The sequence below is a fragment of the Trachurus japonicus genome, chromosome 3, assembly GCF_045865225.1.
Source record: "Trachurus japonicus isolate A0001 chromosome 3, Traja_1.0".
Lineage (NCBI taxonomy): Eukaryota > Metazoa > Chordata > Actinopteri > Carangiformes > Carangidae > Trachurus > Trachurus japonicus.
In genome coordinates, this window is record NC_140909.1 from 39,889,096 (window position 1) to 39,902,845 (window position 13,750).

The 13,750-nt window shown below is 42.6% G+C and overlaps 1 protein-coding gene across 2 annotated transcripts in view; it reads left to right on the forward strand.

Annotated features, from left to right (window-relative positions):
- lrrk1 (leucine-rich repeat kinase 1) overlaps nucleotides 1–13,750 on the forward strand; it is an 82,460-nt gene that overhangs the window by 52,363 nt on the left and 16,347 nt on the right. For both annotated transcript variants that reach the window (XM_085772635.1, XM_085772639.1), the window contains exons 25-29: nucleotides 2,276–2,445; nucleotides 3,585–3,782; nucleotides 3,880–4,019; nucleotides 4,126–4,263; nucleotides 13,234–13,428. In XM_085772635.1, the coding sequence (XP_085628761.1) occupies nucleotides 2,276–2,445; nucleotides 3,585–3,782; nucleotides 3,880–4,019; nucleotides 4,126–4,263; nucleotides 13,234–13,428 (841 nt within the window). The remainder of the gene's footprint in view (nucleotides 1–2,275; nucleotides 2,446–3,584; nucleotides 3,783–3,879; nucleotides 4,020–4,125; nucleotides 4,264–13,233; nucleotides 13,429–13,750) is intronic.

The following is a 13,750-nucleotide window of genomic DNA, read 5'->3' on the forward strand; positions in this document are numbered from 1 at the left end:
ATTGGAGTAAACATGCAGCCTGTGTCTGTGTCCTACGCACATAGAGACACACAGACACACACACACACACACTACACACCATGAGGTCCATTAAGTACTCTAAAACACTGTGTATGTGGGGCTAGGAGCAGGGGGGTATTGGGTAGGCGGTCAGTTGCGAAAGCACATCTCTCTCTCTGTAAAACAGCACAGACCCATGGAAATGTTTGCTGCAACAGTTAAACAGCCGCTCCAAATATTTGTGTGACTTCAACTGCAAATGTGTTACACTCCAGCTCTAAGATGGATGTTGGCGTAAACACAAGCGCCATCAACAAACATCATCCATTTTCTCAGCTGGATGGGGGCTCATACACCGATGTTGGGCTGATCTATAAGCTTTTGTCAAGATTGGTGTTTGCATAAAATGTAAAAGCATACAGTTGGTACTGTCCAGCCCCCACACAGAGCTCAAATAAGCTCAGTAAGATATTATATAAAACAGTCATAGACCACTATAAATCATTACCATGCTTATCATGGTCACCTATCAACCAAAGGAAGGAGAAGTTTGAATTATCCTCTAATTTCTTAGTATTTTTGGTCACTTTAAAGGAGCTGTTTGTACATTTTGCCGTCGCTACAAATGTAGCTAACATTAAAGGGATAGTTCAGCTTTTTTGAAGTGGGTTTTATGAGATACAAATGGCCATTAAGTATAATATCTGCAGTAAAAAGGTCTGATCAGTTGCCGTATGTGAATTTGCGTAAAGTAGACTGGACCTGTACTTTATGCAATTGACGTCCGTCCAACGCAATGCGGCCGGCTCCCAAAACTCCGTTCAAACTATCAAACGAGGCAGTGTTGTTCAAATATGAAGCAAGATTCTGTTACTGCACTACACATTTCCCGCCTCAAATGTTTGAAGATGGCAGCTTGATTGGGCATAGGCAGAACTAGACATGTGGGCATCTGATTGGTTTTTTCCTTTTTGGAGCGAAAAGCATGGATTGGTCAGATTTTGTCAGTCCTGCAGCTGCCACAGAGGTCTGATTATTTCCGTTCCTTTTTCTGAATACATCATGTATTGACTACTCTCAGGATAGAAGGACCATTTCACCCAGTATAACAACATGTGTTTCTGAACAGGATTACCAACTATAACTTTAATTACCTAGTCACAGTTCACCTGAGTGATGTGTATTCCAGCATCTGACTTTATACTAGCATAGCACCAAAACAAAACATGGTGGCCTCGTGTAACTTTTTACAAAGTGTGTGTGTGTGTAATTGCTGAAGCTCTTGTAAAGTGAACATCTGGTGGAATATCCGTGCTCTGGACCCTCAGACGATTCAGCCAATTAAAACGATTAAGCAGACATATACTTTTAATTAATGCTCCTGCAGATTTACATCCATATGTTTTGCCTGAAAGGAAACCATTTCCAGAGTTAACGTTCAGCTGTGTCACTGTTCAGACCTGAGGGCCAGAGCTCATTTTAAGCGTCCATCTTGATTGGGTTTATGTTGTCGCTCTGGTTGAGGCAGCACATCAAAGGCCTGTGAGCAGAGAGTGACAGAGGGATGGAGGGGATGGTCTGCATGGGCAAGGAATGTGGCTCTGCTGTCAGCCTGCAGGGCGGCTGATAAAAGAGAGCCTTTGTTCCCCAGATGTGACCAGTGTACAACATTGGTTAATGTTGAGGTTAGGAGTCAAGTTTTTTTGTTGTTTGAAAGTTTTTCTCCAGCTTGGTTTTAATCTGTAACGGATGTTCTGGATCTGTTTGTAGCTAATGGTTTATGGCAATTATCACTGAACATATCATTTAGTTTGATCATTAACCAATGTATAACAAGTAGGCTGGGGCCTGCCACATGTTTTCTGGAAGGCGGCATCTTCTTCTATGCAGAATAATTAGTGTATGGTCGACTCGCGACCACAGATGTTGAGCAGCCCCAGTGATTCATTTCAGCCCGAAGCTGTCACTCTGAGCTTCTTTGTTACGTTACGTCTCTAGTGAGAGTAGACTTCCTCAAGTGTATGTTTTCAATATGTGCAACAATAAAACAGTTATGTGCGTGTTATGAGTTGAAATAGATGGTGTTTGTTCTTAATTATGACTGAAGACAATTTCATCCATAAGTGAAACTCAAACTCACCTGGATCTGGTCAGAGACAGGACACAACTTACAAATTACCAAAAATGTCCTGGTTCCAGGTTCAGGAATAAACAAGGGCCCATGTGCTGTCTGTGTGTGTGTGTGTGTGTGTGTGTGTGTGTGTGTGTGTGTTAGGCTGTTCTTGGAGAGGGCCCAGCTGGAGTACTCCGAGGAGGAGAGTAACATCCTCGGCCAGGGGGGCAGCGGGACCATCATCTACCGGGCGCGATATCGTGAGCAGCCGGTGGCCGTCAAACGCTTCCACTTCAAGAAGTGTCGGCAGCAGACCATCAGCAGCGACACAGGTACGGACACATCTTCTTTATTTTACTGCTCCCCTGGCGTGCAGATAAACACTTGAAGATGTTCTCACCAGTCGGCCTCCTCTCTTGAACCGGAGTTGTTATGTCTTCAAGACCCTACAACCAGGTTTGGTTGCCTTTGGGCGCAATCTCTCCTGCAGTCAGGAGAGATCATTTGAAGTTCCTCTGGGTGGCCGGCAGAATGTGGAGGAGCCCACCCACTACCTTATGCTGTTTGGTTGGATGACTGAGAATCTTCACACATTTTAGTTAGGATTTCACACATATACCGACATATGAATATAGATATGGGCTATAGATAGAGTGAAGAATGTCAGTTTATTGATTTTATTCAGTACTGTATGAGAAGCATTCTCTTTGGCCTGAGATCTGTTTTCTACATGTGTGTGTGTATATAATCAACTTTAGAGGTTTACATACCCTGGAAGATTTTGTAACTGTACCATTCATTAAGGAAAACATGTGATCAGATGAAACAGGTTTCTCTTATTTTTAATTGGATTCAAATAAACTGTTGAGACATCCAGAAATAACACAATCATTAAAAAAAAAAAAAAAGATCATCAGAGAGTCTGACCAACACATTTTTGATGGTACCAGACCGTGGCTTGGTATCAACAGAACCCTCAATTTCCACTTTTATGAGAGCTTGAACAGGACTTTTCACAGTTCGTTGGCTCAGAATCCAGCAAAGTGCAGCAATGGATGAAATGTGCAGGTGTTTGTCAAGAGGCCAGAATCTCAATGACTTTTTCTACACAGACACTGAGTACAAGCAACCAAGTTCCAGGTGTGGACAGTTTCCCTGAGTAGCCATTTAAACCAGTCTGTGTCAGTTTGTGTGTTTATTATCAGGCTCAAACTTTTGATCAGGACCATTTTGGTGTTTGCACTGTCATTAGGATTCAAAAAGATCAAACACAGTCTTGTGATAATAAATGGCTTCGTCCAACCACTAACTCTGAATAAAAAAAAAGTTTTGTTGCATTATCACTTATATTTTCTGAAATGTAGCCAGTATTTCACAAATTCTGAAATGTCAACTTTTGAGCACAACTGTATATATCTCTACTATCTTGAAGTTGTTTATATCTCATTCATCCCTCTTGTCACTACTTTAGACACCATGGTGAAACACCTGCAGTCTGCAGATGCCTGCCGCAGCTTCTCTGAGTTCCGTCAGGAGGCCAGCATGTTGCACTCTCTTCAGCATCCCTGCATCGTCTCTTTGGTGGGCATCAGCATCCACCCGCTCTGCTTCGCCCTCCAGTTAGCCCCCCTAGGCAGCCTCAACACTGTGCTGGAGGAGAAGCGCAAAGGCATGTAGATACATATTCATCTAACGGTTTCCTCCTCTCATCGGAGTATGTTTGTGTTGGAGGAACATAAAGTTATGTTTTTTATTGTTATCTTTAGGTTCCAAGTACATGCCCCTTGGTCACATGCTAACCTTCAAAGTAGCCTATCAGATCGCAGCGGGTCTGGCATACCTCCACAGGAAGAGCATCATCTTCTGTGACCTTAAATCTGACAACATCCTGGTGTGGTCTCTGCAGGTCTGTGTCTGAGTCATCATTACAGCCATAAATGTTTGATTACAATAATCAAATTTGAACAAAGACTACTTTTTATTTCAAGCTTGGTAACTTGTCTTCCTTTTAGGTGGAGGATCCACTCAACATCAAACTGTCTGACTACGGCATTTCCCGACAATCATTCCACGAGGGTGCGTTAGGGGTTGAGGGCACCCCAGGTTACCAGGCCCCTGAGATCCGACCAGGAATCGTGTACGATGAGAAGGTAATGACCCCACCCGCCTCGTCTTAACCCACATTAATAAATGTGCGCAGCATTTTTATACTGTAAATCATGTTGAAAAGTTAAGTTTGTCATGTCAACATGTTGGAGCACCCCAAGAGAAAATGATCCTGGGAGTGATATCTAGATGAATTAAATACTAGGACCTCATTCCAGCTCTGAACATACCCTGTGCACTGATGTTGCCAAAAACATCAGTAGGGCGAGTGGTTCAAGTGCATCCCTATGGGCTCACTGTGCTTCAGAGCAGGAGATCACAGAAACAGCTCCCAATTCATACAGATACTTCACCCCATTTCCTGTCTGTCTTCACTGTCTCAAGCATTACAGTAAAGGCAAAAATGGCCCAGAAATGTAAGAAATTAATAGATAAACCAGCTGTGTGCTGGATAGAGATTAAGATAGATTTAAAGAGTAACTATGCAGGATTTGTAGCTTAACTATGCTACATTCTAACCTCAATTAAACAGCTTTGGAGTAATTGTGATGGTTTAATCAATGGCTTAACTTGTTACGCGGGACAGTGGATGCTCTCTGCCTTCCATGTGCGTGTCACTTATTGCATCTCTGGGCTGAAAACCAACCGCCGCCGGTGTCCCAGCTCTCGTCTCTGCGGCACCACGACACTTAGTGCCCTGTAACCTGCAATCTCTTGTTTATGACAGATAAAACTACACAAATATACACATTCTAACATCATAATGTTATCTACCGCTCTATTGATTGATTTCTTGCCGGCTTTGTTGTAAACAAATGCACATGTCCAGGAGGAGGGTTAGCAAAACAGAGGAGAAGCGATCGGACTTGCATTGTTCCTCTTTAAGTCTCAGTAGAGTAGATCATGGATCAAGTGTAGATCTAGTCTCATAGTGCTCTGGCTGAGCTCCAGAGATCCTGTGTGGATATGGGAGAGACTTCCACAAGCGCAGCCATCACTGCTGCTCTCCCCCGATCAGGTCTTTATGGCACAGAGACCAGACTGGAGCCACTCCTCAAAGACAGACTCATAAAGGTCACTTGGAGTTTGCAAGAAAGCATCTAAATGAGGCCTAGGCACCGTGAATGCTGTGAGGTTGTTTTTTCAAGGGAGGGACATGTAGAGCTGAGCTATCCTTAATGAAAACCTCAACCTTCCAATAAGATAATAACTGTAATCAAACAGTCAAGATGACACGATTACTTGAAGCCAATGAAACATCAACACAGAGATCTGAAAACATCCATCCTCCGACAGTCCCCATCCTACCTGACAGAGAGAGAGGGAGAGGATCTACAGAGGAGTATGGCCAAAAATCCCCAAATCCAGGTGTGCGTAGCCTGTTGGCTCATGTTTGGATAGCTACATGTCATTTTCTTCAGGCTCAGAGCTTCACTGCATTCAAATGAAATACAGAGGATAAGAAAATGAATTAAAAACAATCTGTCAGCAATAAAATCACAACAAACCTCCAAGATGTTTGTGGCTTTGGGTCACAAGCTTCTATTTTTTCTTCACACTTTCCTCTCCCCATTTTTTTGGATACAAGTTGAATTTCACTTTCTATTTTTCAAACTGGAACAAACAGAGATTTAATGAAAGGAAACAATAATAAATAGAATGGGTAATATGTTCCCTGTTAACACAATGTCACCTCATCTCCAGCTGAGGACCTACAAGGCTCTGGAGCATCACAGTATCTTGGTGAATCATCAGAAGTTTTGCTCATCACATCTTATGTCCACATCCTGATGAGCTGCCATAAAGAGACCTACAGTATAGCTTCTTCTTCAGACTATACTTGGCAAACCATCTCCCTTTGACAGGCCTTTTCATTGAGTCTTCTTCATTTTCATGGTCACATCTTTACCCCTCATACTGACCAACTGCTCCACCTCAGTTTAAACTCAAATTCTTTTTTTTTGTGCATAAACTACTGTTGAAATAATAATGAAACCTTCAGCAGCCAAGGGTCCACTTTCATTTGAACCCTTGGAAATGTGGGCTTTTAGTTGCTAGTGATTGTGTTAATGTTGCTGTCCTTGTCCTTTTGTGAGATGTTTTATTTAGTTTATGCCCATGCCTCTCATGGTCTGCATTCCTGACTGAAGACAGGAGGATTATCTCAAAACAAACTCAGCTGAGGTTTATTTCAAAGGGGATCACTGATCACAGTCGAACCACAGCCGCTGTCTTGCTGCTCTGCTCTTTACCTCTGTGTGAGTTTCCCTCCAGCTCCATCGCATGTGAAACTCTTTTATACAGTCACTTGATTCTGACATGTCTAATTAATAGCTGACTAACTGCAGTACATGCACAGTCAGCATGGGGGTGGTTGTGTGATCCTGCAGCAGAGATCTATTTGGGCTCCGTAGATTGGTTAGGTCCTGTTTGAGGAATCAAAGAGCTGCCCCCGCCGCTGTATTTATTTGACTTGTCACACCAGAGGATTTACAGTTGGTGAGCTGATAGTTTTGACCGTCGACTTCCTCTCTGCAGCATGTTACTGTCTGATCAGTTCCATGTGTTTGCTTTATTGGCAAAGGAAGAGGAAAAGCCAAAGTCCCATGCAGGTTTTACCACGGCTGCAGAGCGCTGACCTTTACATCCACACAGAGCAGGACTTTTTTTTTTTTTTTAAACAAATGCCACAACTACTTTAACTAGAGATAACTAAACTTGGTCATTTGCAACATAAAAATGATATTTCTTCTTAATATAAACCAGAGCCCTGAGGAAAAGGGACACCAGCAATTCCTTAAAAATCATCTTAAATCACAAACTTTCATTAAAGGGACAACGAGGAGTTTGTATTTGGTTATAAAAAAGTCTCATATTTATGTGGATGAATCTACGTTATGGGTCCATTTTAGATAAATATATTGTTTTGTCTTTATTTTGTTATTATTATTTAGAGGTGGACTCGCCCAGCATTTCCTACTTTTGGTTTCGTGGACGCTGCCTGGTGAGACATAGGAATAACGCCGCAGGATCGCCGTTTATGGTCGGAACTACGACGGTATCTGATCGTCTTCAAACCTCCGACTTTCATTCTTGATCAGTGAAAACATTCTTGGAAAATGTTTTCGCTTTCGTCCGTCTTGCGTCCTCATTGTCCCTTTAAAAAAAAAAAAAAGCTAAGATCAATACTGTAGCACTGTTGAATATCCAATCTAACATGGGTAAGAAATTAACAATTACTCATTGTTTAATCAGTTGACAAACTTGTTGTTAATCTCCAAAGTAACGCCTGAGAGAGGAGACGTAAAACTACACTGGGAACCCCCTAACAAATAGAAGTTCAAATAAAACACTGGGAAAGTGTCAAACCACCTAAATTACTTATTAGATGAATTGACAAAAATAAACACAGTTATTGAAAGCTTATAGAGGGATTAATGAATCAACTTATCTTTGCAGCCACTGACTGTGAGCCTGGGTGTTGGTGAGTGACGGCTGCTGTAGGTCTGATGTGGCTGACCTGAAGAGGCTGCTCTGACTTTCTCCTCTCCCCATGGAGACACTTTACTGGGGTTTACTGTTTCATTGGTCCCTTCCTCTGTAGCGAAGCGTTCAAAGAGCAGAGGAAACCACCTATAAGCCCCAAGCTCCATTCATCAGCTCCTCTCCCACAGAGTCCGCTGACCTCAGCCAATCAAATGAGCTCTTCTCCTGGGCGTTAATTTGACTTTTTGATGAGGTTTAACTGCTTAAATGAGATGCAGACGAGGCTGGAGAGAGAATAGATGACGGAGCAAGAGAGACGGGAATCGAGAGTGCAACAGGGGCATAAATGGAAAGCAGCTTCATGGCTGTGAACATGGTTGCCAGCTGTTGCCAGCTGTGTTGAGGGTCTGGACAATATGCAATAAGACTCTTAGAAACCTGTTACAGACTATTTGTGTATAGTTTACATCAACATGGCTCAGTGACAAGATGGACATATGAATGTGCATCATTTGTTGTTTATTATAGTAAATAGTATAGTGTAGTATAGTTTTGGTGATAAGAAATATTTAATTTTATTCAAATTAGTCAAGTCAAGTCAAATTTTATTTGTAGAGCACATTTAAAATGGCCGAAGTCAAAACATTATCTAGAAAGCAATACAACACAATTTTACAATTATACAAACATGCATGCATACATTTGGACATAACAAAAGCAAAAAGCAAGAAACAAGAAGGGCTCTGCCTCAATCCGAGTTGAATGCAATGTCGAATAAATGGGTCTTCAAAGAAGACTTGAACAATAACTGATAAACTGTTCCAATTGGAACTTGTGGTCATTATATTGTTGGTAGACGGCATGAGATGAGGTTCATGTGCATTGAATACATTTACAATTACTTTGTTCAAAAGCTAACAAAGGCAAAAAAAAAAAAAAAACAATATTTCATTTAGTGTGTGTGTATTTGTGTGTGTGCGTGCGTTTGGGGGGGACTGCATGTTTAAACAAAGGAAACTATAAAGCAGATGGCAGGATCAATACAAATCAAATCAATACACATTTACTGGCAAGTTAACCAGTCAGAACCCTGCTATGCTAAGCTGCACCTCATAAAGGTTACCAAGGACATGGAAATAAGGTCCCTTCATGCTTTACTGTTTTGTAAAGTCCTGGGGCCTCATTTATCATTGTGGATACACGCTTTTTTACACGCTCTTTCCCCCATTTTGTGCGTACGCACTTTTCTCCGCCTAATTTGGGATCTATCAAACCAAAACTTGTCGGGAGTAAGAGCAAAAATTTACGACCAGTCCGACCATGGCGTACCGGCATTTACACGCTTTTTGAAGAACAAGAGGAATTGGCGACACCGCTGCAGAGTCAGAGAACTGCAGTATGCGAGGGAGAGAGGAGCGCGGACACTGTTTGAAGTAGCAAGTGGTGGTGATGATGACCCCCCCCCCCACCACCACCACCACCGCACACCGCACACGTGTTGACGTCGGCACTTTACATGAAAAGCACAGCGACTTAGATTTTTCCCCTGTGCATTTACACTAGTTTGCTCCTAAATACTGGCTTTATAAAACGAATTTCGTTTTCTTTTGATATCATATTGATATTTTTCCCCTGCATGTAGGCTACACCTCTTCCACAACCAGTCTGTCCAGTCTGGAAAATAATTTCTGCGACGTGCGTGTGTTACGTAGCCAGACTGGACACACACAAGCAAGCAGCAAGCACAATAATGTCGGCGCAAATCAAAGCAAATGAGAAAACATGATCCATATTTTTTGTGTGAATAATATTTATTGTATTTAACAAAACTGGGTGCTGCCCAACATCATTTTAGGAAAAGTCACAGACTGGTGGACTTCAATGTTTTTTTGTTTTTTTTTAAATATAGGCTATAGCTATGCACAAATGAAAATCAAAGTCTTCCAGTGAACGGAAGTTGGGGGTTAGTGGAAAGGGGTGCAAAGTACTGACTGGCAGTGGAAACCCTGCTTTAAATTATTATGACATAATCTAAAATAAGGGGCAGAATAAATATGATTCTTCTTTCTGTTCTGTTTCATTTAGATTTGGGAGTTTTTTTTGTTTTTATTGTAGCCTTTCAATGCAAGATGATGTTTCTGACTGATATTGCCGTGTTACCGTGTATCTCGCTTTCAGAGAAATTCCGCTCGTTCTCCGCTCTCCGTCCGTCTGTTGTCTTCACCGTCTTCCACTGACGTCATTCCACACGTTTCCAGAGTGCACATGGCTACTTAATATGCACGTAACTGATTTGCATTGACCACATATGGTTGCGTGGGGCTGTTTAGGGGGCTGGGTATGAGGCGTGTTCTCATCCACGCTTTTCTCAGGTCCGGTGTGATCTATCAAGGGAAATACCGTGCAGCCGTGTGTACGCGGAGTTTGATAGATCTGAAAAGAGTGTATATTTTTTGGTCGTACGCACATTTTGCCTTTCCGTCGTACTGAAAATTTAAGAGGACTTTTACACGCTCTTTGATAAATGAGGCCCCTGGGAGTTGGGTTCGATTCCTGGCCTGGGGCCTTTTGGATGGAGTTCACATGGTCTCCCAGTGTCCGTGTGGCTTTTTTTCCAGATTATTTTGCCTCCTCCCAAAGCCCAAACACATGCATAATGGGTTGGTTGGTGACTCTAGATTGCACATGAATATAATGTCTGTGCGTGTTGTTCGTGTCTCTATGTCGGCCCTGTGATAGACTAGGAAACCTTTCGGCTTGGATTGTCTCCAGCCCCTCCATGACCCTGTACTGACAAGTGATTTAGACTCTCGTGCTCATTTGCAATATGTTGGTTTCAAGTGTAATTGAAGGGTGTAACTAGACTACAAGAAAAGACTGATTTTTTTTTAAGTCTTGTTGAGATGAGTGGGAAAAATCAAGACCAAATTGATTGGACCTGACTTGAAAAGACTCAAAGAAAACAGACCAGCAGAACTTAACATACATAAATTAATTCATATAAAAGGATTGTGGGATTTGTTGGATTGGTCCGTTTAACTCAGAATCAAATGCATTTCCTTGTTGACTGTGGCAACGATTCTTCCTTCATGACTGTTCTGTTTCTGGTCAGTAGTGTGTGAATGTTGTCAGCAGAGGTCTACTCTTGATAAAACCTCTCTGATCATGATGGAATGAGACAGAGTGACGTCTTCTGTTCCAGCAGTCAAGGCTAAAGTAACTATTTTTAAGTCTGTGTTGTGTAAAGATAACGGACATTAAGTGGTTTAAGTGGGGCTGATATAGCAGCTGTGTGGAGATGTATTTTTTGTTTGTGATGTCACTGCGTGGTGGAGTGGGGTAAGAAGCAGGAAACCATCAGGTCATGGCGATCTGTTGTTTTCTATCTGCTCGTCTTAGTTGGTGGCTCTTCCTATTTGTCACCTTTATCTCTGGGCCAGCTGTCCATCAGTGAGCTCTCATGCTCTGCATCAGTTACATTTATCCACTCTACTATTAACCCTCTCCCTTTAATAGGTCCCCTGACTCTGGTGATTTTCTGATGCCAGCTAAAACTCCATAGAGTTTTTCTTCTATTATCTATTTATCATAAAGCTTGAGATGAAACCATCACTCCATCAATCCATCACTGGTTGGTAGGTTGGTTTAAGGTGTTTTTTTGGTGATTTCTGTCATCTTATTTTGCTAATATTCGGGTCCACCTCCTTCAGAATTCATTTTAATAAAAAAAATCTATAAAGTGCAAATCAAAGTATGTACTAATAGAAACCGGCAGCTAGGTTTGGTACACTATGCACGTTCTTGTAGCACAGAGCAGTGACTGATAAGATGACATTGAGGCCAACTATAGGTCGCCAATTGATTGGTGCCGAAAAGCAATTTACATTCACATTAGAGAACTAGACCAAAAACTGTAAATACAGTGGTGCACCCTGAGCATCTAACAGCATGTTATCCCTGTTTGTTCCTGTGGAGACTGCATCTGCTCCGCCTGTCTTTCTCTCTTTACAGTTTCAGCTTTACATAGGTGTTGAGGAGCTTCCTTGTATTTGCTTTAAAAAAAAAAAAAAACTGCAGTTGAAACGCTTTTGCACACCGATTGACAAAAGGTGCGTCGGAAGAGGAGCGCGACATAGGCTGGTGAAGAAACTCTTTTTCCTCACTTGCAAATTGCAAGTGTGCGGTAGTTTCTTCACCAACCAAAAAAAAAAAAAAAAGCTGTGAAGGGACTTTGCTGCCCCCCTTGTGTATATTTTGGCAGTCGCTGGTTGCTGGACTGGTGGCTGGTGGGAAAATGTTTAATTTTTTATCACCTAACCCTATTATAGCACTAGTTGTCTTAACACTGGTGCCTCACCGTGAAATGAAAACCTTGTTGTTGTGTTGGAATTGCTGCGTAGACTTGTGTCTCAGTGACACATGATGCAGTATTGTCGGCAGCACACACAACAGGTTATCGTGCCATACTGCTGAAAGATGCCAATAGTTATATAAAAAAACTTTCTCTGTAGCCGTCCTGTCAAGGTTTTATGTTGCCCATGAATTTCAGATATGTTGGTCACCAAGGTCTTCAAATCAGGAATGAAAATCACAGACAAACAGACGAGTGAGAAGATTCCTTAGACTGAGTTTAGAGGAACATCTTTATATAAATGTACCAACCTTTTCCACGGTCCTTGAGACTTCATACCATCCCACAGACCTCGAGTGTGTTTGGAGCCACAACCAAGTGATGTCACCTCAAAAATAGTCAAGTGTTTTTGGCATCGCACCACGGTTTGCCTTTTACAGCTATTCTGGGAATTTCCACAGTTCCTGTCCTCCCCCGCCCTCCCCTGCCCAGTCACTATCTGTGACCCTTCACAGATAGGGATTGGGAAGGGGTGGGCGGAATCCACTTGGGTATTTTGGTCCTCAGATATGGGTCTCAAAGATGAGTTCAATTAGGAAGGGATGGAAAACTAGAGTTTGATCTTTGTGTGTGTTTTTTTAATTACACACAATAGCCAAAGGTCTTCTTTGAAGTCAATGGCCATGACAGTGTCAACCAGGAGGACAAAAATCTCAATCTGACTCCTGAGTAAACGAGATGAGTGAGCTGTTGAAGATAAGACCGAGCAGCACAACCTGTTAATCAGTGTTAACCACTATCAGTGAAAGTCCACCTGTTTATCCAGCGGCCTCCTGGCCTGTGTGTTCTCCTGCTTTGAAGCATATCTACAGCTTACTGTTGTTTTATTGCATCTTGGTCGACTGTGTGTTTGCTATATTCCTCATATTGATGTTTACTGTTGCCGTGGCCAGTCGGCCCCTCGGGGATAACATCGGTTTCATCTTATTCTTACCGTCCATTTCATCAACATTGCTGGTATATTGCATAACTCACCTTCAGCTCAAACACTGCGTTTAAATCCGAAGCTACATTTCATGTGACAACACTGAGTTCAAGTCTGACTGAAGGTCTTGAATCACCACCTCAGATGTATTGTAACTCCTGCCCTCGGTGTGTCTTGTGTCTCCTCCTGCAGGTGGACATGTTCTCCTACGGTATGGTGCTGTATGAGCTGCTGTCTGGGCGGAGACCGGCGCTGGGGCAGCACCAGCTCCAGATAGCCAAGAAGCTCTCCAAAGGCATACGGCCGGCACTGGGCAGTCCAGAGGAAGTCCAGTTCTACTGCCTCCACAGTCTGCTGACTGAATGCTGGGACACCAAGCCTGAGAAGGTCAGCCCCCCAAAACCAAAAACACCAAGGTCTCCCTCCTTTGCAGGAAATGGATGAATTCTAATCACCATAATCACACAGGCTCATTATCTCCAGCCAGATTAGATGATGTAGTGAACTACAAGGACAGTGTGGATCAGGTTCCATGCTGTGCACCTTATCAGTGACCCTTGTCAGACCTGCACTAACAGCTGTCTCAGCTCTAAGTTCTGGTGTGAACGCACCCAAGATGCATTCAGGAAACATTTGAGATATGATCCTAACAGTGTGAGGGCACATTTAAGGACCGCCCACTGACGTCCTCTGCCTCAGTCCAATGAGC